The sequence below is a fragment of the Tachysurus vachellii genome, chromosome 17 (genome assembly GCF_030014155.1).
Source record: "Tachysurus vachellii isolate PV-2020 chromosome 17, HZAU_Pvac_v1, whole genome shotgun sequence".
NCBI lineage: Eukaryota > Metazoa > Chordata > Actinopteri > Siluriformes > Bagridae > Tachysurus > Tachysurus vachellii.
The window spans coordinates 12,567,056-12,592,901 of record NC_083476.1 but is presented as its reverse complement, the minus strand read 5'-3'; the positions used below and the strand labels follow the sequence as shown (position 1 = coordinate 12,592,901).

General features: G+C 40.6%; 1 protein-coding gene across 1 annotated transcript in view; it reads right to left on the bottom strand.

Annotated features, from left to right (window-relative positions):
- Positions 1 to 432: 432 nt before the first annotated feature.
- Positions 433 to 25,846, bottom strand: part of si:dkey-1d7.3 (transmembrane protein 132D) — a 41,177-nt gene continuing 15,763 nt past the window's right edge. The window contains exons 3-9 of the mRNA XM_060891580.1: positions 16,134 to 16,280; positions 12,156 to 12,330; positions 9,349 to 9,492; positions 6,234 to 6,442; positions 4,876 to 5,146; positions 2,263 to 2,454; positions 433 to 1,686 (exon numbers count right to left, since the gene is read on the bottom strand). Of these exons, the coding sequence (XP_060747563.1) occupies positions 433 to 1,686; positions 2,263 to 2,454; positions 4,876 to 5,146; positions 6,234 to 6,442; positions 9,349 to 9,492; positions 12,156 to 12,330; positions 16,134 to 16,280 (2,392 nt within the window). The remainder of the gene's footprint in view (positions 1,687 to 2,262; positions 2,455 to 4,875; positions 5,147 to 6,233; positions 6,443 to 9,348; positions 9,493 to 12,155; positions 12,331 to 16,133; positions 16,281 to 25,846) is intronic.

The window sequence follows — 25,846 nt, the reverse complement described above, 5'->3', positions numbered from 1 at the left end:
TTGAATCTCACAGCCTATTGTTGCTGACCGTGTACATCATTTCATGGCCAAAATTCCACAGACTACTTATAGCTAAAGTTAGCATGAGAATAGAGTTAACCAGTCATGCCTAGTTTGTAGTACATGACAGTGTAATATCATGATAATATAACAGAAATATAATGGTGTAAAATCATAACCGTTTGAATGAAGTAATCAGTGTAAAGTTTTAATTGCACAAATGTAATGTAAAGTGCAACAATCATCATAACATCATAACAACATAATAGATAAAGGGGTTTTGGCTACATTGGTATCGTAGCTCCAGTGCAAAGCTAATGAAGCAACCTTTGTAGATAACATATGACTTTTGGTTGAATTACAGCAGAATCTTTAAAATAAGTTTTTGATTGTGGACAAATATATTCAAAAGATATTGTACAGTATGTATGTTCATTTTCCCTGTACCACTGCTTTTACCACTGGCCAAGGAATTTCAGAAAGACCTTCAGGCTCAGGGCGCTCTACGCTTTGACTGGCTGTTCTGTTGACATTGGCCTGTTCTCCCTGATTAGCTGCTGGATTTGCTCCTTGGTTGGTCCAGCTAACTTCCAACCAATTTCTCTTGAGTGCTGCCAAGTGCTTGATGTCAAGAGTGGTGAAGGTTGTAAACTGAACCTGGTTCCTCTTGCTAGTTGGGGAGTGCAGTGGTTCATCCCTTGTTGGCTTTGCAAGTGGACCAGCTGATTTGAGTGTCACAGGATTGGTTCTCACAGGCAGAGTGTTGCACTTTCTACCCAAGGTTGCAATCCTTTCTGTGGAGTTCTGCATAGCAGGTTTTGGACTTTCTTCCGTTGTACATGGCACCTTTTCATGGTGGTTGACTGTGGTTTCAGTTGGTATGGCATCAGATTGTTCTGCAGCCATGCCCAGGCGCACCCAGTGATGTGTGTGCTCATTTGGACATTGGCACTGCACAGGTGATTTCCTACCATGCAACCTCACATTCGGAGTGTAACAGTTAATCAGGAAGATAATAATTGCCAAGCAGGAGAGTCCTAGGAACAGGTAAATGCAGATCTCAACATGTGTAAAGATGCCAAATGTCCACACTAAATCTTGCTCATGTTTAGGCACTTCCTGTTTGGGTTCAAGTGGTAAGTCTGAAATCGTAGTCAACATTTTAACTGGATTGACTGTAGTAAGACCATTTTCAGTGTCAGGCTTTGTAGCAGTCATACCGTTGATGTTGCTGATCACCCTGATGGTGGAGAGATCCCCTCCTATCGCCTCTTGCAGCCTGGACTTGGCTGATGTTGCAGAGATATCTCTTATGGTGCCCTCTTGTATTGCAGTGTTTATGTCCCTCCTGATGAGACCTTGAAAGGGGGTCAGGATCAATTTGGCTTCGGTTTGAGTCCTTCTATTCTCAGAGGAAAAGAATTTGACTGTCACGTTGCCAGCACCAACAATAAGCTTGCTCTTGCGTCTGGACTTCTGACAGGCTTCACAGATGGCAAGCTCAGCTCTGATCAGCATGCCCCATCCCTCTGACTCGGCCACCATGACATGACCTGGGACTTTTCTTACAGACACCACACTGTTATCCAGTGAGGAGACTGTGAGCTTATAGCTGCTGGGATCAAACAAGTTGAGATGAGCCCAGGAGCCATCACTGAAGTGCAGCCAACATGCAACAACTGCCTCCTGCAATACAACACATAAACTAATACAAGGTACAAGGTTACAAGGTTACAAGGTTCTGGACAATGTCAAGTTTTGTTTAATTTTATGTCTGAAGAGAGTTACTCTTTAAACATGTTTACTAATAAGCTGAGCCTGGATGAAAGCACTGAGCTCCACTTAACCCTCAGGGTCAAAATTTATGTACAATAAACACCATCTTAGCTCCAAAGGACAGCACGAAGAGTAATCAGAGTAACAAGCTATCAAGCAAACATCTATATCTGCTGGTTGAATAATCACCACCACAGGCCATCACCCACTGCCCAATATTATGCATAGCCTGTGGAGGTACACCACCAGCTTAGTGAATGCAGCCCCTTGCTGAGAGCTAATAGCCCAATATTGATTGGGTTGTGCAAATGAAAATACACAGATGCTAAACTGGCTGTCATCTGAAGGAACAAACCTAATCAAATGCAATAAACCTTTTGTATAATAGCTTGAATTAGACCATGAATATTATTGCATTCCCAAAGTGTTCTGTTTAATATGCAGAAAGTAAAACAACAGCCTATTTCTCTGGCACTTGATGATGACCTGTTTGGGGTTGTGCATGGTGTCCTGAGTGGTGACCATGGCTGCGATGGCCCTGTTGCTGCCCGGACTGGGCTGAAATGACAGAGAGAGGTTTGACACCAGCTGCACACTGAGATCTGTGATGCTCACTTTATCATCCAGCACTTGCACCTTCCTCTTCCCCAGGACAGAGTCCGACAAGGGGGACATCACCTGTGTAAAAGGAAATACAAACATAATATCTGAAGGGTGTGTTTAAATCCCAGCACCACATGTAAGCAAGTGTAAGCAAGCCCGTTAACATTTAGATCAGTTGTATGGCACATCAGTTGTTGCTTTTATTTAAAATTACTGACGTTAGAGACTCCCTGAGAATGGCTTAATATAGAAATGATTTTATATGAAACATTCAGTATTTAAATCTCAACAGTGCTGTTGTATGGAGCCGGCGAAGCTGGAGGCCAGGGCAGAGCCGGCGAAGCTGGAGGCCAGGGCGGAGCCGGCGAAGCTGGAGGCCAGGGCGGAGCCGGCAGAGCAGGAGGCCAGGGCGGAGCCGGCAGAGCAGGAGGCCAGGGCGGAGCCGGCAGAGCAGGAGGCCAGGGCGGAGCCGGCAGAGCAGGAGGCCAGGGCGGAGCCGGCAGAGCAGGAGGCCAGGGCGGAGCCGGAAACCAGGGTGGCGCCGCAGGCAGGGTCAGCGACCAGAGCAGGACCGGAGACCAGGGTGGCGCCGCAGGCAGAGTCAGCGACCAGAGCAGGACCGGAGACCAGGGTGGCGCCGCAGGCAGAGCCAGCGACCATAACGGCGTTGGCGGCCAGGGTGGTGCTGGAGGCGCTTTGAACCTGTAAAGATGGACAGGAAAGGGAGAGACTGACAGAGACAGGGAGACAAAGCTGGGGACCACTGGTTCCGTCGACCCGGTCGGTTCGGCTGGTTCTGTCGACCTGGTAGACCCGGCTGGTTCTGTTGACCCGGTCGGTTCCATTGACCCGGTCGGTCCGGCTGGCTCGGTTGACCCGGTCGGTCCCATCGACCCGGTCGGTTCGGCTGGTTCTGTCGACCTGGTTGGTTCCGTCGACCCGGTCGGCCCGGTCGGATCCCGTATTTCAGCGGGTTCAGCAGGTTCGGGCGTTTCAGCAGGTTCGGGTGCTTCGGCGGGTTCGGGCGCTTCGGCGGGTTCGGGCGCTTCGGCGGGTTCGGGCGCTTCGGCGGGTTCATGTGCTTCAGCAGGTTCGGGTGTTTCAGCAGGTTCAGGCGTTTCAGCAGGTTCAGGCGTTTCAGCAGGTTCGGGAACCTCAACAGGTTCATGTGCTTCAGCAAGCTCGGGCGTTTCAGCAGGTTCGGACGTTTCGGCGGGTTCGGGCGCTTTGGCGGGTTCATGTGCTTCAGCGGGTTCAAGTGCTTCAGCAGGTTCGGGCGTTTCAGCAGGTTCAGGCGTTTCAGCAGGTTCGGGAACCTCAACAGGTTCATGTGCTTCAGCAAGCTCGGGCGTTTCAGCAGGTTCGGGCGTTTCGGCGGGTTCGGGCGCTTCGGCGGGTTCGGGCGCTTCGGCGGGTTCGGGCGCTTCGGCGGGTTCGGGTGCTTCAGCAGGTTCGGGCGCTTCAGGTGCCTTCGGTGCTCCAGCCGGTGCCGTATGGATGCCGGCCGCCCGGACCGACGCCATCGGGGTGTCCGCCAGCTTGGCGATCAGCCGGTTCCCCCGGGCCTCGCCCGAGCTTTCCGGTCTGGCACCCATGTGGACGGGTTCGGTCACTGGTGTGCACAGGTCTGGGTCGGACCGAGGTACTGTAGGGGCCTCGGGCGTCCGTGGCTGGCCTGGCTCCGCAGCCCACGGACCCCGACGCCTACTGCCCCCCCCCAAAAAATATTTAGGGCCGGTGTCCGACTCTGTCCTGTGCACGGTTAGGGAGGACCCGCCCAGGAGCAACGCTACGTTGGCCAGGTCCGTGAAAGGCCCCACCTCTCGGCCCAATGGCACTAGGTAGCGCAGCCCGTCCTCTAAACCATGCCGGAACAGGTCCTTGAGGACCCTCTCCCCAAAATCCACCTGATTGGACAAGTCCAAGAACACCTCTACATATTCCTCTAGTGGGGAATCCCCCTGACATAAACGAAACAAAATCTCTGCTGGATCCATTTGGTTGGTCGTTCTGTCACGATGCAGGACAAAGGCGAGTGAGGATCCAAATGCAGATTTGAAGTTTAATAGTCCAAAACACAAGAAACAGATGAACAGACAGGCAGACAGAACAAGGCAGCAAACAGGGCTAACAGGACACAGGAACAGGCACACCAACTTCCAACATGAGGCAACGACCAACACCAGGGAAGTGAACAAACAGAGTATAAATAAGAGACAAGAACCAATCACACAGCAGAACTAATTAGAGACAAGACAACACACCTGAGGGGATGAAGGAGTACAATTAATGTCCATGGGAACAAAAGAGTGGGCGGAGCAAACAATTAACAACCGGGAAAGACAGCAGACAGAAACAGGACAGAAACACAGACAGACTCATTACATTATGTAAGTATATTTGATTATTATACTTAATAAAGCTCAATTAAGAGCTTTATTTCAGTGATGTGCCACAAGTAAATGAATAAAAGAAGCAAATTAGTGAGTGTTGGACCTGGACAGTGGTGACTCCAGGTGCTCTGCCACTGAGGACAGTTTTTCTGTGCAGCTGAGCAATGCTTGTGTTCCCAACCTTCAGAGAGTACCGGACCAGCCAAGTCACATCCACCAGCCACTCAGGACCCAGGAAGTGCTCAGGAGAGGAAGCGCTTGAGTTGGACACCTCTGCAGTGAAGGCTGTGAGTACTTGTATTTGGCTGTGCTGATACTGCACTATGCATCCTCTTACCTTCTTCTCATCATCTTCTTCACTATCCCAACTCGGTCTTAAAGATACAGGAAGAGAATTAATGAATTATAATTAACTTTTCCTGCAGACCTTTTGTACCTACACACTTTTCTTTCTTTTTTGAAGTTTGTGTTTATTCAGTAAGTAAATCAAGCAACAATGATGGACTCTCGTTTAAAATTAAATTCTTCAAGTGCTTAAATTTTGTAAAGGATACTAATTTATAGAACACTGACTTTATGTCAGAAAGCCATTTGACATTATACCATGATAATAAAAAGCCAAAAATACAAGAGATAAAAAGCGTTCAATAAGAATATATCTAAACTTTTTTTTTACTGGCACATGCTTGTCATTTTGAAAAGTGAAAATCTGTATGTGTCTCTGAATAGTTTATCATGACAGCAAATTAATTACATTTGCAATAATGAAATTAAGAACTTAAATAAATCCTGCCAATCAAATGTTTTTGAGCCCCTGCAGTTTTGTCTTTTATTATAGGTTTCTTTTTTATATTAATCAATATTATAGCCACAAACCAAACAAAATGGTATTGAATTAAATTTAGATTAAATTAAAGGAACAAAATGAAAGCCATATTATTATTGCTTATTATTGCATATTAACTCACTCTCAAATCCTAATGAGTACTTTATTACAGAAAACTGCAAAAAAAATGCACACAACATGAAATGATTGCAGTTATCTAATGTGTCTGAGACTGTAGCTTAGTATTAGGAAACATTTGGTCTGAGTGTTGAGGGGCACGGTGGCTTAGTGGTTAGCACGTTTGCCTCACACCTCCAGGGTTGGGGGTTCGATTCCAGCCTCCGCCTTGTGTGTGTGGAGTTTGCATGTTCTCGGGGGTTTCCTCCGGGTACTCCGGTTTCCTCCCCCGGTCCAAAGACATGCATGGTCGGTTGATTGGCATCTCTGAAAAATTGTCTGTAGTGTGTGATTGTGTGAGTGAATGAGAGTGTGTGTGCCCTCTGATGGGTTGGCACTCCGTCCAGGGTGTATCCTGCCTTGATGCCTGATGATGCCTGAGATAGGCACAGGCTCCCCGTGACCCGAGAATAGTTCGGATAAAACAAATTGAATGAATGGTCTGAGTGTTGTCTTACCTCTGGCTGGCTGTGGAAACTTGGACCCTCCATCCTTTGATCTGGCTGAGCTCAGAATCAGCCATGTCGATCTGCAGTGGAAGGCGAGGCATCCATACACTCACCTCCAGCTGGGTGCTCAGGTAGCTGTAAGTGAAGTTTAGCATCATCCTCACCCTTCCTCTTGTCTCCTTTCCGTTCAAAAAGACATAGTCACACCCCTCAGACACCTGTGTGTGCATGTAAATTACAGAATGAAAAAATTATATATATATTTGTTTGTTTGTTTGTTTTTTATTTTTTTATATAATATATATAAATGCAGCCAAAATACCGCTCCTCGCCCCCGAAAGGACCCAGAAGGAATAGGCGGCGGTTCAGAACCATGGACAGCGCCGCTGACAAAGCGCTATAAAGGATTCAGCACCAAAGTCAGCGCTGCTGGATCAGCGTGCAAGGCGGGGCGGCAGATTTCCCGCCGAAAAGCGGAGGGGCAATCAGGAGTGCCGCTGTGGCACTCACCCTTTGGCTGTGCAACACAAGGGAGAGCCAGGCTCAGCAGCTAGAGAGAGGTAAGGGGGTGTGCCTAATGGTACTAACGGACGGTATCTCTCTGATATTCTTTTACAGAAACTTCCAGCTGGCCCAAAACCCCAGATTGCCGGCTGAGCCTATGCTAAACTCCTGGAAAGGACCGCTTCACCGTGCTATTACTGTCCACTCTTATGCTACATACAGTAGGTTGGGACCCTGGATCCCTGCACAAGAGACCCTATCAACCTGAAAAAGGAGGGAAAAGTTTGTTTCCACTTTGCCACTGATGTTTCGGCTGCACTGAAATTGCACCGTTACCTTAAAGTAAATATAAAGCCACCTCACGCATATTCTTCCATGCCCCATTGTACCGAGTGCGCTACTGTATATATATATATATATATATATATATATATATATATATATATATATATATATATATATATATATATATATATACATAATGCATGTGTTTTCTGGTCAGACAAATCCAAAATGCAACATGACAGCACTATGTACACAGGAAAAGGACTGAAGCTTTTCATCAGAGGGACACCACCTCATCTGTATAGCATGGGGGTGGCAGCATAATGTTGTTTGTGTGTTTTGCTGGAAAGGGGATTGATGCATTCACGAGATGCCATCATGATGAAGAAGGTTTATCTACAGATTTTGAAAAGGAAGATGAAAGTTGGATGATGACCCTAAGCATACGTTATAACAAAATGGCATCGAATAACAACAATGTGAAATCTTTGGACTGGACATCGCAAATCCCTGACCTGAATCCTGCAGAAAATCTGTGGACTGAACTGAAAAAGTCTGTCTGAGTACAAAAGCTGACAGCTTTGTTAAAAGGAATGAACAAAAATTCCAGTTAAGTGTTGTTAGAAGTTTGTCGAAGGCAAAAATGCCCAAAATGCTTGAGTCTGAGTTTAAGTTCAAGCAATTAACAATTGAAAATATGATATAGTAAATAAAAGTAGAACTTGAAAATGAATTTAATAGACTTCAATTAAATTGACTTCATAAAGGAAATGGCAACAAAATTTGATGAGAGAAATTGAGTTTGAATGTGTTTTGCATAGGTGTGTGTAAATCTTTGGCCTTATTCATTCATTCATTCATTCATTTTCTACCGCTTATCCGAACTACCTCGGGTCACGGGGAGCCTGTGCCTATCTCAGGCGTCATCGGGCATCAAGGCAGGATACACCCTGGACGGAGTGCCAACCCATCACAGGGCACACACACTCTCTCATTCACTCACACAATCACACACTACGGACAATTTTCCAGAGATGCCAATCAACCTACCATGCATGTCTTTGGACCGGGGGAGGAAACCGGAGTACCCGGAGGAAACCCCCGAGGCACGGGGAGAACATGCAAACTCCACACACACAAGGTGGAGGCGGGAATCGAACCCCCAACCCTGGAGGTGTGAGGCGAACGTGCTAACCACTAAGCCACCGTGCCCCCCATCTTTGGCCTTAACTGTGGATTATTTATTATTAATTATTATTATGTTAGCCTTTGCATGAGATATTATATCATTATAGCAGCTTCAGTGAAAAACAAAATGTCATATATCCAAAGTGTCTCAGCTACAAAAAAGTGTCTTTTTTTTCTTGAATATCTCTTGAGGCAGAAATAAAACAAATTTAAAAATTGATACTGAAATGCCAAAATTTTCTTCATTAAACTGACTATTATGCTTTGAAGATAGGTGTAAATTGTGTTAATATTCTGAAATCACACCAATAAAGGCGTAGCCAAAAATGTAGCCTGAAACTCATCACAGCCAACAAAGAGTGCGACAGTTTTATGCTAATGTATCAGTGAAAGGTACTGTAATAATGTGAGAATAGCTCTGTATGGCTGCAGTGTCTCATTTTGGAAATGTATGACTGCAGTTAGCTCACATTCTCAGCTCCATGCTTCAGGGAATGTCAAATTCTCAAACAAGTCAGCATACTATGTCTCTATCCAGTCAAAATACTTGTTAAAAAATCATCACTCTCTTCCTACTGGACAGCATGTGTGTGTTTTAATAGTACAGTCGAGTTATCATCCCTGGTCGATTGACCTCTATCACTGACTCTGTGTTTTTTTGTTTCGTCATTGAAGCTGAATTGATCTGTGAGGGTGAAGAATAGATCCATCTTTAGCCCTGACCCTGTAAATCACTTTAAACCCTCAGCTAAAGAGCAGCTCAGAAGAATGATCCAATAATAACTGGATAAAGGTCTCAGCTCTTGGTAATAAATGCACAAAAGACAGTGAGCATGTATTCAGGGGTGATAAAACTCAGCTACACACTGTGTCAGTCTCTAGGTCTCTCTCTCTCTCTCTCTCTCTCTCTCTCTCTCTCTCTCTCTCTCTCTCTCTCTCTCTTAAAGGACTGGCATGAGATTTTCAGCTCTCTAATCTGTAAAAAGCAGCCGGGCAGCAGCAGGTCTTGTCACTTATCCTACTCTCTGTGTTCTCTGGGCTGCCAGGTGTAATGGAGATGTCACTGAGTGTGAGTGTTCGGCCGGTAACAAGTGGCGCGTGGTGGAGAGTGTAATTGCCAGAGCAGTGGGCAGCAGTGATGTAGGACCTTAAGAGTGTCTTCGTCTGTGGATGAGCAGCGAGTCGAGTTAGTAATGTCACTGACGGAGCCGTCTGTCTCCACTCCCAACACCTTCACCGGCACAGACACCATCTTACCGTTCAGCACCGCTGTGTTGAGGATGTCTGAGTTCTGGGAAATAAACACATAAATTAATTTGTATTAACAAAAGATTAATAATAGTGTGAAGCCCCAGGTTGGGTGGAAGAATATATATTATCTAAGTATGTTATGACAAGAAAAAGCCACTGACTGGACAGAAATGTCCATGCTTAGCCATAGGAAACATGTGGTTTATCAAAGGAAGCCCCTCCTCAATCACAGGAAGGTCATTTATTGGTTCAGTATAAGCTAGTCTTTGCTATCCTGGTGGTTCAGCGACAGGATCCTGTGCTCTTATTGGCATGACCCTGGTTTGATTCCTGGGTAGGGAGCTAATCCATTCACTGAAGAGCTATCTGTCAGTGCCAGTTCCAAGCCCAGATAAAATGGGAGGGTTTGGCATAAAAAACCTGTGCCAAATCAAAATATGCAGACCAGATGATCTACTGAAACAGCAACTTCTCCAGTCTGGTTAAACATAACATTTTTAACATGGCATATACAGCATCGTCTTACTTGATTCTTCCTTCTAGATTAGATGTATATATTGTGCATGTGCACACATTTCTACACATACAAATTGCTTTAGTGGCAGTATGGACTGACAGGGTCAAGATTTTTTCATGCTTTATTCTACATAACTACATAAAATACACCAGTAATACACTGAGTTTTAAGCTTTTTTTCCTTTGTCTTAAAGAAGACGAATGCTTATAAATGGCTAAATGGGACTAAAGAGGTTGTCAGGGACATTAATTCTCATCACTCCAAACAGGAAAATTCTACTACAGCCTCACAGTGTTTATATTCATGCTCTTGCAAACTCAAACTCAGATTTAGATTCAGATTCAGCCACAAAAACGAACACAGAGGATCGTTATCAGTTTTTTTCAGGGAACATGTGCAAATACAAAAATATTTATCATCCTTGCAGCATTCTCTTTATTGTTTTTGTTATCCAGATTCCTATAAAAATTCTTTTTAACCATGTCTGTTGCTGGAAATGCTTTATGAATAAATAGAATTAGGAGCCTGAAGCCATGAGCATGTTTAAAGGGATGTCACAGCGCTGTCCTGCCACTAGTACCAATAGCCACCTCTCTGATCCCACCCTCTCAGCTGGACTTCTTTTCTTATGTGAAAAAATGTATCACTGACTCTTTCTACACTGTATCACCATCATATATTTTCTCTGTCACTTTTTCTTCATCACTTTACTTCCTATTCACTATTTTTGTCAATTATTCCACACAGTTGTTCCATGTGCCTCACTATCCATATTTGGTCAACGTCTCCTCTTTCCATCAATTCGCTTCTCTTTATTCATTCTTCTTTTTGTCAGGTGTATTAACAAAAAGGTCTGTATGACAATGTTCACTATTAAGTTGTAATTAAAAGCCTATATGATATTTTTATATTCATACATTATTCACATAATCTTATGAAGTGAAATGATGTCACTGCATGACCAGATTATTTTACTTCATTACATGAGCAAAGATATCTACTAACCATAAAAAAGTGACTCTAACACCTGCATGAGGGTCATTCCAAAACTCTTACCGCAAACTTGTAAGTACATAATTTCCTAAAATGTTATGGCCCCACATGTCTACTGGAAAACCTTCCCAGAGGAGTTTATTAAAGCAGCAGTAGTTAACCACCTTAATATTTGGAAAGTTAGTTTAATACGAAGGTGTCCACATACTTAATTCGCACATAATAATTTTATATTATAATCATAATATATCATAATAATCCAGTTTTTGAAGCACATAGATAATTCTTTATTATGAAGATTGGGACCATCAGGAACAATTATGGACACTTAACAATTTTTCAAAGTTTTCTTTTATTATTATTTTTTTCAGTAGGATCTTTACTTCAAATTATTAAAACTTTATAATGTTCTTTATATTCCATATATAATGAAATATCAGATATATTACTACAGTACATTAAAGTCACTTTTCAGGCATGTTTAGAACACGTACATTGTGTTGCAGTGTGACATGAACACTCATTGTATTGAAATACTTGTTACACAGGTTAAGGCGTAGGTAGACAGTGGTATATACGGATTAGGTTCAAGCCTACATTTAACTCCTTGATCTGCCAGCTGTCCACCAGCTACCTCCACATGCCACACACCAGATGCACAGCGTAATTTAAAGACTTCAAGCTGTTTGCTGAGAAAAAGAGTCAAGCTGCTCTATTGCTAGTCTTCAGCAACAAAAGTTTTAGTCTAGTCTATTTAATTATAGAATCATCTGACCTGAACTTACACAGGCAGATCAAACACACACGCACACACACACACGCACACACACACACACACACACACACACACACACACACACACACACACACACACACACACACACAGATACAAATGCATGCTTCACTGAGACCTATGAATCATTGATGTGGGTTATTGTACTTTTATAGCTCCAGGCATCTTTTCAGAAGTTCAAAATGAAAAAAAAAAACACACATCGTTGTTCTTTATTGCAGTTACATTGAAAGTACAAATTGAAAGTACAATATGCACTTTGTGCATATTGCAATACAGTGAAGAAACATAAACTAATGCATGCACATATTCTATCTATCTCTCTCTCTCTCTCTCTCTCTCTCTCTCTCTCTCTCTCGCTCTCTCTCTCTCTTTTCACTTGCACACACTGAGAGCTCACCATCATGAGTGCTGCAATGCCCACATAGTCTCTCCGCATCATGTAAATCCTCATCGTTCCCTCATCCCGGATCGGATTTCCAGGCCGTTCCAGATGCCACGTGATTGTCTGGATCTGTGCTGGGTCATCCTGCTCACGTGCGTCAAAGTCCAGCTGCAGGACCTCCAGTAGACCCCTGAGAACCGAACACCACCAACATCGTCATCATAATCAATGTGACCTAGATTCACATTGCAAGCACACACAATAACTCAAAGAAACTGAAGAATTTAAATTATGTTTATAGAGAAAGATAATGAGAGTGAATCAATACAGACAAATAATTAAAAACAAACAAATCTTCAGACAAAATTCAGACAACAATAACAGTATTATAACAAGCTCTGATGTTAATGCACCATATTCACTATCACTGTTTACATTATATTTTAAAAGACAAAAAATATAATAGAAATGTAATTTCTGGTGCTATAATTCCTGAAATTGTTTCAGCATGAGAATTCCCCGGTGCACAAAGCTAGCTCAATGAAGACATGGTCTGCTGAGATTGGAGTGGAGGAACTCGAGTGTCCTGCACAGAGCCCTGACCTCAACAACACTGAACACTTTTGGGATGAACTGGAACACAGACTACAAACCAGACCTGCTCACCCAGCATCAGTCCCTGATGTCACTGGATGCTCTTGTCGATGAATGAGCACAAATCCCTATAGCCAAACACCAACATCTAGTGGAAAGCCTTTCCAGAAGATTGGAGGCTATTATAACAGCAAACAGAGACTAAATTTATAATAACATTTTAAACATGGCATTATATGAACAGAAATAATCAGTCAGGTGTGCACACAGTACTGTAGGTATAATGTGTGCACACATTAGTGCTTTCTATTAAATAGCCTACACACATTTCACATTTTATTCATTATGCATTATACAATATTAAATTTCAACATATTTATAAATATTTACTGAATTTGTTATTGATTTATTATTTGTCTATTTTTATATTTATTTATTTTTTTTGTGAAAAGTTTGAGCTCTTTCAGTTAATCAAAAAAGGATTTTATTGTTTTTCATTTATTTTCATTGGAACACGGATTTATAAGGTGTGAGGAGAAAAGCCTGTTTTTGTTCATTAAAATTATGAGAATTTTTTTATTCTAAATTTAACTTGATAATTATCATTATCATTTTTAAGTCATATTTGTGCAGTTCTATGTTATGCACACTTAAAAAAACATACTTCACTAATATTTCAAAGTAAATGATTGATTTCATCATCTCAGAACACACAAAAAATGCTGTCCCTCTCTCTTTCTCACACACACACACACACACACACACACACACACACACACACACACACACACACACACACACACTCACACACACACACACACACACTCTCACACACACACACACACACACACACACACACACACACACACACACACACACACACACACACACACACACACACACACACACACACACACACACTCTCTCAGCTTTCCTCTCAGCTTTCCCATTCTGTGGTTAATATCAGGGTTAAGACATGAGATCTTGGCTTTAATCTCATGCTAAATGACCCCGGGTAAATGCACAGATGTATCAGGGATGATTAGAGTGAAGTGGGATGAAATGGGTCATCCTGTGAGGTGGGGGGACAGGGGAGAGGATGGTGCAGGGGCTGATGGGTAACTGGTGCCAAAGACTGAATGAGGTATGTAATGGTGTGTTAAGTAACCAGTATTTAAATGTAGTGCAGGGAGAAGAGTTCAAGAAAGTTCTTTCAAAATTATTAATGCAGTAGTGCAAAGAGGAATTGCAACAGTGTGTTAAAAAAAACTTTGCATTAATCCCAAATTACAGTAAATCCATGTTATTCAATTAAAACTAATTCCCGTCTGTCAGGAATAGGTATTGGAGGCAGATGCAAATGCTGATTAGTGTTTATTAAAACAAAGCACATGATAACACAGATGATGATCATGAAACAATACAAACCAGAACTAGCTCAACCTGCCAGTGGCATGAACACAATGAGGACTAAGTGGCATACAATTACGACAAGATAGACAATGAGACACAGAATCCACAACTAAACAGTGATGCCAAAAGGTGAAGCTAATTAGGTGAGAAATGTGTACGTGATTAGAGATGCATGTGGCTTAGGCATGGGTATGTGATGTGATGTGCTAGGGATGATGGGTATTGTAGTTCTGTGCATTCTATAACATCCGGGGAAGAAGAGCTCAAGACAGAGTCAGAGGTGAGCGTGACACCCAGAGTGAAGCCAGAAGAAGGAGCAATGTCCTCTAAGGAGCCAGAATTGTACTGTATTGCCATAGTCAGGATTTTTGTGTCATCCTCGTGCAAAGGATATGCAAATTTTCTTTGTATTGTTCTGAATTTTAGTATACATGCTACTATATTCAGCGCCACTATTATGTTTTCTAAAATTAAGATGTTATGCTATTTATGAAACTTAATAAAAACTTGTTTTAAACAGTTATACAGATCGTAACTTATTTATCTCCAGCACTTAGTCTTCATTTAGAACAGGTTTCCCCAACAGCTGCTCCAATAACACACATAAGCATGCTTCAGCAAACAGAAAAGTGGGGCATTTTTCTTTTATTATTATCATTTTACTCTATTTTACAGTTTATTACTCAGTTCACACAACTGGAGAAGGACACTCTTACAGCAGCAGGGATCTTAAAATCAAGGAGATATCTCACTTTTTTCCCTGAAGCTGCACGTTCCAGTGCTCTGTGCTGCCTACAAAAACTCTCGTGAAACTCCATCCTCCGATACAGAGTCAGTCATCATTAGGGTGTAAATTCAACTCATTTCACTACTGAAATGAACTGCCAGCTCTATTCACTCTTTAGATCCTCTTAGAAAACTTTAACTAACTCATGTGGACTCATGTGGGCATGTTACCACAGAGCACTTTATTACTAACTCAGAAAAACATCCTCTCTCTAGTGATGAAAAAGATATTTTTAATAATAAACTCCTAATGTCACCGTGGAATTAAATTTAATTAGCTATCTAAAACTGAGTTTTAATTTACTGTTTAATTTACTGTTTAATTTCCTGAACAATTCATCTTTCATCTGTCATGCCAATTAGTGTATAAAATAGTTGACTCTAATAGATGGCTCATTTCGGTGATGGCTGGGATCTGAAGAGTCATAAGAACTAGATTCTGTGACGCCTTGAGTGATCAGTATTCAGTATTTATTGTAATGCTGTTAATTGCACACTATAATCAAGAGTCTAAATGATCCAGTGAAGCTTATAAACAACAGAGTCGTTGGCAGGAGGTGCAAAATGAGCGTAACAAATTAGAGGCAGTGTAAGTCCTCATTTGTAAAGTGCTTTGGATTTTGATATTCAGTACATAATACGGAACATTTGTTTAGCAAGAATTTCTTCTTTCTCACTACAAGCAGGTGTTGGGGTCATTTTTCAAATTCACTCAGTTGTTTTCTCCCTTTTTCTCCCTTTTTCTACTGCAGGTGGGTATATGAGGTCATGTGGTACAACCAGTGGTCATAGTAAGGATCTGTTTAGTGCAAATGCTGCAGAATGGACATCACAGAATCTTAAATCAAGCAGGCATTGAGAAATGAATCAAGCCCACAGTGTGAGCCTTTTGTGCAGCATTACGACAGATTGTATAGTGTCACTAACCATAAAACTGTAAGGACAGCAACAAGGGCAAGACAAACCTGGCATACATACAGAAAAAAGGAACATGGCCTCTCTCTCCTTTCTTTAAAAACATTCATTTTTACCACTGTTCTGCATCAAATACATTCATAACAGTGACAAGTCATTGGTCTTATTTGAAAAACAATCCACACCAATATCTCCACCTTTAAAAAAAATTAGATAAGACGTTTAGCAGGCAGTTAGAGTTCCTTTAACAGCTCTAAAACATATGAGTGTAAATTGGAGTCTTGCCTTTTGGCAGTGATGCTGCTCTTCCTCTGGCAGGTCACAAACACAGTTTGGGTGTCTCCTGGTCTTCCAACATCCAAGGTGATGTCCCATAGCTGAGTATCACTGGGTCTCACAGTGTTGAACGACAAACCTCTGTTTACTGTGGCTCTGTAGCATCACATAAACACACACACACACACACACACACACACACACACACACACAAACACACAGACACATTATTTAACGATAGTAGTGCTACAAACATCAGAACGTGACCTGAGTGTGCAGTAAAAATGCTCCAGTGGTGCATTCAATAAGGGACTTGAGAAGTTTCTTTTGCTTTACGTGGTTAAAGTCATGAGGACACTGTTGCTAGGCAACCTCTTTGCTGGAAACAAGGCTAATTGATTGAGCTAGCTAGCACAGAAATGTCAGATATAACAACATTAATTCAGACGTGTGAAAAGCACATGAAAATGTATTTCCACATCTTACACCACGACATTTTCATCATGTTAGTTGTTTTTATCCGACATGAAAAGAAATTAATCGTGCACAAAAAAAAAATGAATTGCCTTCAAGTATTCAATTTAGAAATGAATCATGGGTAAAAATGTGAAAATAAATGAATTATGTAAAATAATCATGTGCAAATCACATGAAAACAAATGAAGTAAAAAAAAAAACGTGGAAATTAATTGTGTGTAAAAAAGAAATCACTTTAAAAAAAAAATAATCACACATAAGAAATGATAACACAGAAGATAAATGAATTAAGAGCAAAAATTTAAAGCACTTGCATATGTCTTGCATGTGTCTAAAACCACATGGGAAAATTTGACATTATTGCATCAGTTTTTTTTGTCACATGAGAAGTGTATGCCATTTTTTCCTTCAGGGGTGAAATCTTATCTTGAAATCTTGAAAGGCTTAAAAGTGGGACATCAATTAGAGAAACAGACTCTACATTTTGTGTCATCAGACACAACGTAACGTAACGTAACAACTCAACCAGGTCAAACCGGCCTGCGTTTTAGTGTACTGGTGACTTATTGCAGCACAACAACACACACACCCCATACACTCTGAGTGAGTTGCATGTTTTTGGAGCACTAAAGGAAGCATTAGGCAGAGAAAGCTTCTGGCTGGAACAAATAATGCAACAGATAGTACATCAGTGTCTGCACACACAACTGAAAGATTTTGGTCTACAAGAACCCAGACACATGTTAAGAGCTGGAACACTTACATTGAATGAAATGGAGATTATAGAGTAAAAAGATAAAACCGAGAGTACTGCGCAAAAAACTAACACAACTTAATACACGAAAATATCTTTTATAGATATTTTTTATACGAAAATATTTATCAGTACAGGAACATTTTATAAGTTCAACTAATATTTTGCCAGAAATAAAATATGAAACGTTACAGAGAAATGTTTGAATGTCAGTAAAGAAAGCAAATATCATGTAACAGACCACTTTTCAAAAAAAAAAAAAAAAAAAAAGAAAAGAAAAGAAAACAATAATGAAGGCTGATTTTAAACAAATAGCTGCATAATAAAAAAGTAACTGTGACTTATTTTCCAAAATGCATTTCCTAATAAAAGTGCATCATTTATACCTGAGAATAATAATAACAGTTTTTGTTAAAAAGCAAAGGATTGTCACATTGTCACACTGACTTTCTGTATATTACTCTTCATAGTATTTTTTTATTTTATTTATTTTTTAACTGAATTATTTTTGAAGTCATCTTTGCATTGCAGTGTTTCTTTGCATGAACCTTTAGCACATTTACAGTACTGTAGGTACTTATTGTGTACTACACATTTTTTTATCTATACAATCGACCTCTTTTGTTTTATGAGTTTGAGTCTTTTAAAAAGAAGATTTTATAGATTTGTATAGATTTCATTGTAAAGTTTGTTGTTTTAGTTTTGCACTAGTGAAACAAGTCTATCAATGTAGCTAACAATCGTGGAGGTTCATGAGCTCCGGATTAGCATGATGGAAAGTGTTTATCTAAAATCATCACAAACATCTTTTACTACTTTCTCCGCTGGCAGGATGATACACGAGGCGATTACACACTTAATAATAAACACAGGGTAAAAAAAAGTCAGCTGGCTGCACAGCGACAGTATGTGACAGTATGGTGTAGGGACCAGCAGGCACAAAAAACAGGTGTTGGATAATTAGAAAGTTGGCGATAGTGAGATCTGATTGGATGCTTTAGTGCTGTGTGACAACAACTTAATTAGGCAGGGATTTGGGACTCTTATTTGCATAGCACCATAATGGCTGAGGTGGAAAGATTTAGAGTTACACTGTGAGAATATTGGTTTATGCTAAACGTGTTACTTTTAATTAAATGCAAAATATTTGCAAGGTGGGATCAGTCTGATACTTTGTTCATTGACTTATTTCCATAAAAATGCAATGATAGCATTTAACACTGTGTGATATACCGTATTTCAAGGAAAATACACCATGAATTAACAGTGATCTTAACATATTTCAAGTTTAATTCTAGCAATCAAAGCAGAGCAGATTGCAAAATGTGCTCTGCAAAAAAATATCAAGAGAACGAACTTCTCAAGTCAAGCATCTTCCTGTAAACAAGTAGTGTTACAAGTTAGCACTTCGACATGCTTCCTGCACTCTCTCCTTGCTTTCCCCTGTCCTCTGAAGGCACAATTCATGGCATTTTGCACTCATTTTTAGTGTCCAAGCTTGCTCATACTGCTCCATGTACTCAGTCAGCTGTCCTAGCAGTTATTTTATGCTTTTTGGCAAGAAGAAACTTCCATAAATGCACAAGCTCTAATAAAACAGTAATGACATCCCTGTCATTGGATCTGGCCTCTAGCCTCTTGTGAATGTTTTGTCATTTTTAACACCAGATTGCTCTTTTAAGGGCTCTAAGGCTTATTATTTATCTAAGATTTTACTTTCGTATTTTTTGTGTTTAACTTGTCCTGGTGCATTTTATATTATTGCACAGCTTGTTAACCGAAGTTGTAGATTCATGTTCAATAACAGCAGAAATGACATTATTATATCTGTGTCACTGATACGCTGAAATTTTCTATGAGGCAATTTATTTATCATTTATGGATGGAGTCTCCAGTGTAAGCAATTTGTAACAGTCAGAGGTAAAGCTCTAACTTAATCACGTGAAACTGCATTTCCCTTTTCTCGCAAGAGAAGCTATAGTGAGGGAATGACTGCTTATTGATTTTCTGCTGTAATATAAGTGATAACAGGAAATGGATATGATGCAACATTAAATGGGGGCACGGTGGCTTAGTGGTTAGGGGTCGAGCTCCAGGGTTGGGGGTTCGATTCCTGCCTCCGCCTTGTGTGTGTGGAGATTGCATGTTCTCCCCGTGCCTCGGGGGTTTCCTCCGGGTACTCCGGTTTCCTCCCCCGGTCCAAAGACATGCATGGTAGGTTGATTGGCATCTCTGGAAAATTGTCCGTAGTGTGTGAGTGCATGAGTGAATGAGAGTGTGTGTGTGCCCTGCGATGGGCTGGCACTCCGTCCAGGGTGTATCCTGCCTTGATGCCCAATGATGCCTGAGATAGGCACAGGCTCCCCGTGACCCGAGATAGTTTGGATAAGCGGTAGAAAATGAGTGAGTGAGTGAGAGTGAGTGCAACGTTAAATGTAACTATAAATGGATCAAAAGTATGTCATCTACAAATGTCGTACATTTATAATCACTGGTAAGTTGCTGTGGAAATGGAGTAATAAAACATTTGGAAATGTTTTTGCTGTGGAAACTCTTGGAAAATAATAATAATTCTAATTAAAAATAATAAAAGAAATTGAATAAAATAAATTCTGATTAATTTACAAAGTATAATCTCCTATGTTTTATGATCAAGTTCTCCAAGTTGAATACATTTGTTTTCTGAACATATTAACAGAATTAATTGATTAGTTTCAGATTTTGTAAATGCAACTGTACTGTATAGTATTTGTTGTGTGAGTTATAATTTAAAGGCTAATATGAGGTCCAAGATGAGAGAGATTTTTGTCAGCATGAAAAAGTTGTATGTGACTTATAGTGTATGTATGTCTTATAGTGAGTTTGTGTGAGGTGAGGATGGTGTCTCAGAGGCAGGGACATTAAATTGACATGTCTTATTTTTTTTCATCTGTGTCTCTCTGAGCAACCTTTACCACTTTTAGACACATGAACCCTAAAACAAATAGACACACACACGCATGCACACACCACACACACACACACACACACACACACACACACAGGAATGCAGATTGTTCTAGAAATTCATTTAAAGTCTTGCCGGTTTCCCCAGCATTGTTGAGAGTTTCTTCTCTCAGCATGTGGTTGTGAGAGAATGAAATTGTATTCATGCACCATTTCACTCAGTGCTGTAATCGCTTATGGGCTGTGCAGATCGTACAGACTGTGCTTCGCAGTCTTAGCATCCTCTCTAGTCTTAAAATGGACTTTTTTTTAGCTTTATCCACAGCCAGCCAGCCACTTCGCCTGTCCTTGCTGTCCAGTGCGCAGAAATGGAAAGTGAGATGTGTGCCAGGCTGAGAACTCCTCCAGAACTTATGGTGTGCAGCAGGGGAGCAAACACTGAAACGGCTAAAATGGGAAGGAAGCAGCATGCTGACAAGCTCTGCTACAGTATCTCTGTCCAACCACAATACGTCTCTCTTATGCTCTGTTTCTCTCTCTGTCCACACCACTTCATTAAAAACACAGACGTGCTGTTCACTTCTTTATTTTTTTGCAGTGCAGCTCTATATACACAAAGATATACAGTACAACAAATATATTATACTTCTGGATGCATCAAAAATTACGTATTATTATGAGAATGTTTCGTATAAGTTATTGCTGTTCCTGATACCAAAGTGAGTAACCTTGAAAACATTTTATTAGCTCTGCATGCAGTCATGGAAAAAAAGAAAGTACACCCTTCTTCAATCCTACAGTATGGTTTCATTCATCAGGACCTAAGAGGTTAGGGAGGATGTTAGAGAGGACCAATTGCGTGGTCCTCTCTAACATCTTTAAGAAACTAATAAGCTTACAAAACAACAGATTTCAATATATAGTCATTTTGTTCCCAAAAAGTAAACTGACATTCAGAAACTAGGTAGGAAAAAATAAGTACATCCTATACTTCAGTAACATGTACAGTAGAAGCACCTTTGGCAATAGCAACAGTAAAAAGTCAGCATTTTCTGTAGTAGTTTATCAGCATCTTTTATCTTTTTGGAAAAAAAAGTTTGTGCCACTCTTCTTTACAACATTTCTCCAGTTCCTTGATGTTTGAAGACAATAATATATGCAAAGCCCTTTTAAGATCCTGCCACAGCATCTCAATGGGCTTGAGGTCTGGACTATGACATTCCATCACCTTGATTTTCTTCTTTTTATCTGCTTTAGCCATGTTGATATATTAATGTGCTAGAGATCATTGTCCTGTTGCATGACCCAATTATGACCCAGCTTAAGCATTTTAGGCTGCTGAATAGATGTTTTCACATTTGTGGACTTCATTGGAGTGTCTCTACAAGACAATACCAAATTATCACCCATCATCCACCATGCATGACAGTTTGTATGGGGTGTTTGTGGTGATATATTCTCTGTGTTGTTGTTTTTTTTTGCCAAACTGGTGCTGTGCATAATAACCAACTATCTCCACCTTGCTCTCATTAGTCCAAAGGATGTGGTTCCAGATGTAATTCTGTAAAGGTGTTCTTTCGTTAGAGAAGGGATATTTTCCTTATCTTTTTCTGTTTGTGCTCTCGTAAACATACGCATTTTGCTTTTATATTGCTTGCAGGGACCTGTAGGTCACTTAATGGCAGCTCTTGGATTTTTCTGAATACCTCTAAACATTAAATGACCTTGGATTACATTAACCTTGGATCGAATTTGCTGGGATGCCCACTTTTGGAAAGATTGTGCTGCCAAGGCCCTCATTTGCAAACACTCCTTCTCATTATAGTGTGGTGAATTTCAGATTGCTTGGAGATGGCCTCATAACCATCCCCAGATACATGAGCAGCAACAGTTGCTTCTCTGACGTAATGGCTGATGTCCATTTGTCTTGACATGATATAGACACGACTCAGAGTACTCTAGAATCTTTTGCATTTCATTTGTAACACCTGACATTGCATTGCATTGAACGGCAAGTACCAAAGGGTGTACATATTTTTCCCACCTAGTTTCTTAATGTTTCGTTTAGTTTTTACAGTAAGTAATCTGTTGGGTTTTTGTTGTAACCTGAGATTATTTGTTTGCTTATAAAAGTTGGTGAGAATGGCACAATTGTTATTTATGGTGATAAAAAAAAATAGAATTAAAGGAGTGTATACTTCCTTTTCCAAAAGACTATATGTTGATTGCTTCCATGTGCTCCAGCAACAAACTTCACATTCTGAGTGTTATGTTTAAGCGGTTATGGCATTTAAACTGTATCTGTAGAGGAGAGTAGTAGAGCAGTGCAGTATTGATCTGTGGTCACTAAAAGGTCTGTGAGTAAAATGTAAAGAGTAGAAAACTAGGGGTTGTGACCCCATATCAGGTCCCTTTATTTACAAAAGGGGTCATTAGAGGAAATCAAAATCTCTTTTAACCCTTTTACCAGAGGGCAAAAATGAAATTTGTGTCTGCTTTCAGGGTGACCAATTCTCGCATTAAGTTTTTTAGGATGTTAAACTCCATATTGGTGGTTAACAAGTTATATGAAAATAGACCCTCAGTTCTTCAGTTTTTCAGGTATTTCCTTACTGAGATTTAAATGTTGTGATTTTATTGTGGTTGCTATATATGCTATACTGTATATTTACTGCCAAAAAGATTTCTGTGCTGTCTGGTTTATGTCATTTTGGAAAGGTCTACAATGTTTGCCCAGATGGGGGCTACTAACACTCCCTTTTCCCTATTAAAACACAGTCATAATACTCTACACACAAAAACCCAACAGTGTCCTAACTAATATTGCTGCCATAAAATAATTCATTTGTTTATATCCGAGGTGTCCAATCTTGTCTGGAAGGTCCTCACACTGGCCGTTTATGGATAAGATCAGACACCCCCGGTTTATACTGAATGAAATTGTTTGATAAGTCATTTCAATTCCATTGGCGAATGGAACACTATTGTTTATTATATTACTGATGATAAAGAAGGATTTTTGCGGTTGTACTAATGTAAAATGTACCATCCTCCTGAGCTGTGGATTTCATTTAATGGTTCTCTTGAATTAAATGAAACTAGCATAAGAATAGGTTTTTCTATATGTCACTTTGGATACATCTGCTAAATGCTGTAAATGTAAAAGTTAAATATAGTGCGTACTGTATGTACTACATTAGGGTTGTTGTTGTTTTTTTCATTTACTATCCTTTCACACTGAACTCTGCTACCTCTGCTAGTTCCTAAATTACACTGAGTGACTCTGACTCAGTGAAAAAACAGAAAATAGACAGATAAATTCCCAAAATACTGAACATGATTTTACATTCATTCATTCATTTTCTACCGCTTATCCGAACTACCTCGGGTCACGGGGAGCCTGTGCCTATCTCAGACGTCATCGGGCATCAAGGCAGGATACACCCTGGACGGAGTGCCAACCCATCGCAGGGCACACACACACACTCATTCACTCACGCAATCACACACTAGGGACAATTTTCCAGAGATGCCAATCAACCTACCATGCATGTCTTTGGACCAGGGGAGGAAACCGGAGTTCCCGGAGGAAACCCCGGAGGCACGGGGAGAACATGCAAACTCCACACACACAAGGTGGAGGCGGGAATCGAACCCCAACCCTGGAGGTGTGAGGCGAACGTGCTAACCACTAAGCCACCGTGACCCCCATAACATGGTTTTACAAGCATGACTAATTAAGGACACAAAACCAAATGACTAAGCTTGCCGTGTCAGAAAAACTGAAATGTCAATTTCAGGTCATTTGCCCAAATAGTGTGGGAACCACTGGTGTAGAAACTGATGAGAAGGGGGAAAGAAGTGCATATGTCTCAGTGCTTTGTGATCGGAGAACAGAAGTATTCTTCCAGAAGATATTTTCTCTGCATGCATGCTTCACTGTTGCACACTTGCTTTACTGTTCATTTTGCAATTCATGTCATCTTGCAGTCTATAAACCTGTTCACTGAAACACAGAATTAAATGTGATTTGGTCTTTATTTTAAGATATATAGACCCCAAGAGAAGCAGCACAAGATTCCTCAAGAATTCCACAAGAAACCATTAAATGTTTTTAAATTCTCTGTTCATGTGTCACTAAACAATTAATGGAAGGATACCACTGAAAACATTGCTGCATTCAAAAAAGATAAGTTAAAAGTCTAACTAGATATTCTACACTGTCTCTCTTACATATTCTTTCAAATAAAAAATCCATTGCTATATATGGAGGATAAAAAAGTAATGCATACAATATCACTACCGAAACAAATATGGTGAAGCATGGTACAGGGTGCATTGTCAATCATGATACGTATTGGTTGTGCCTCAGGACTTGAAGTGAGCACACTCACTGAAGGAATTATGGAATCATATGAATGATTGAGTATAATAATACTCATATATATTTAAAGAATTTCACATCATATATGTGTTTATTATTTGTTCATTTTAACTCTCAGTTCAACCACACTGTCTCGTCAAATTTGCCAAAATAGATTTTAAATCTTTAATTACCAAACAGTGCAATGAAAAAAAACTAAACAAACAAACAAAAAAAATGACTGAACCACAGCTGGCCAATGTTCATAAATGGATTTCAGTTTGCAGAACCCTCAGTACGATGGTATCTCAGTGCTGTACATGTTCTCCCATGTTCTCATGGTTGAGTATGTACTCTGATAATTATGTGATACAATTTCCAACTGTCGCCTCACACCTCCAGGGTTGGGGTTCGATTCCTGCCTCCGCCTTGTGTGTGTGGAGTTTGCATGTTCTCCGATAGATAGGCACAGGCTCCCCGTGACCCAAGGTAGTTCGGATAAGTGCTAGAAAATGAGTGAGAGTGAGTGAGTAAGAATTTCCAACTGATTTTGCTGTCTGTCTAATAGCTATTCTGAAATATAAAGAGTTTGTAGAATGAAAGATATTTAAATGTCAAGAAGACAGAGGAGATGGTCTTTTTCAAAAAGAATTGGTGATCACTGGCCACACCTTCCTGAAAGACAGGCTGCAGTAAAGATTATACTTTATGTAAAGATTGTGATCTCTGGAAAATTGTCCGTAGTGTGTGATTGCGTGAGTGAATGAGAGTGTGTGTGTGCCCTGTGTTGGGTTGGCACTTCGTCCAGGGTTTATCCTGCCTTGATGCCCGATGACGCCTGAGATAGGCACAGGCTCCCTGTGACCCGAGGTAGTTCGGATAAGCGGTAGAAAATGAGAGTGAGTGAGTAAAGACTGTGGAGTTATGGAGTGGAGCAGAAGCTCATGATTTTGTTTTATAATGCTCTATAATGCAAGATTGGTTTGGTAATCTGATAGCACAACAGAATAGCAGATTATCTTTGGAAGATTTAGAGCTCTTTCATAAGCATCCCATTTATGTCCTATATTCAGAATACTGGCTCTTCATCTGGGCATCGAATGTAGGCTGAAACTGGTTAAATTTGTATCATAAATACTTTACCAAAAAAAAAAAAAAAAAAAAAGGAAGAGTCTGTTATAT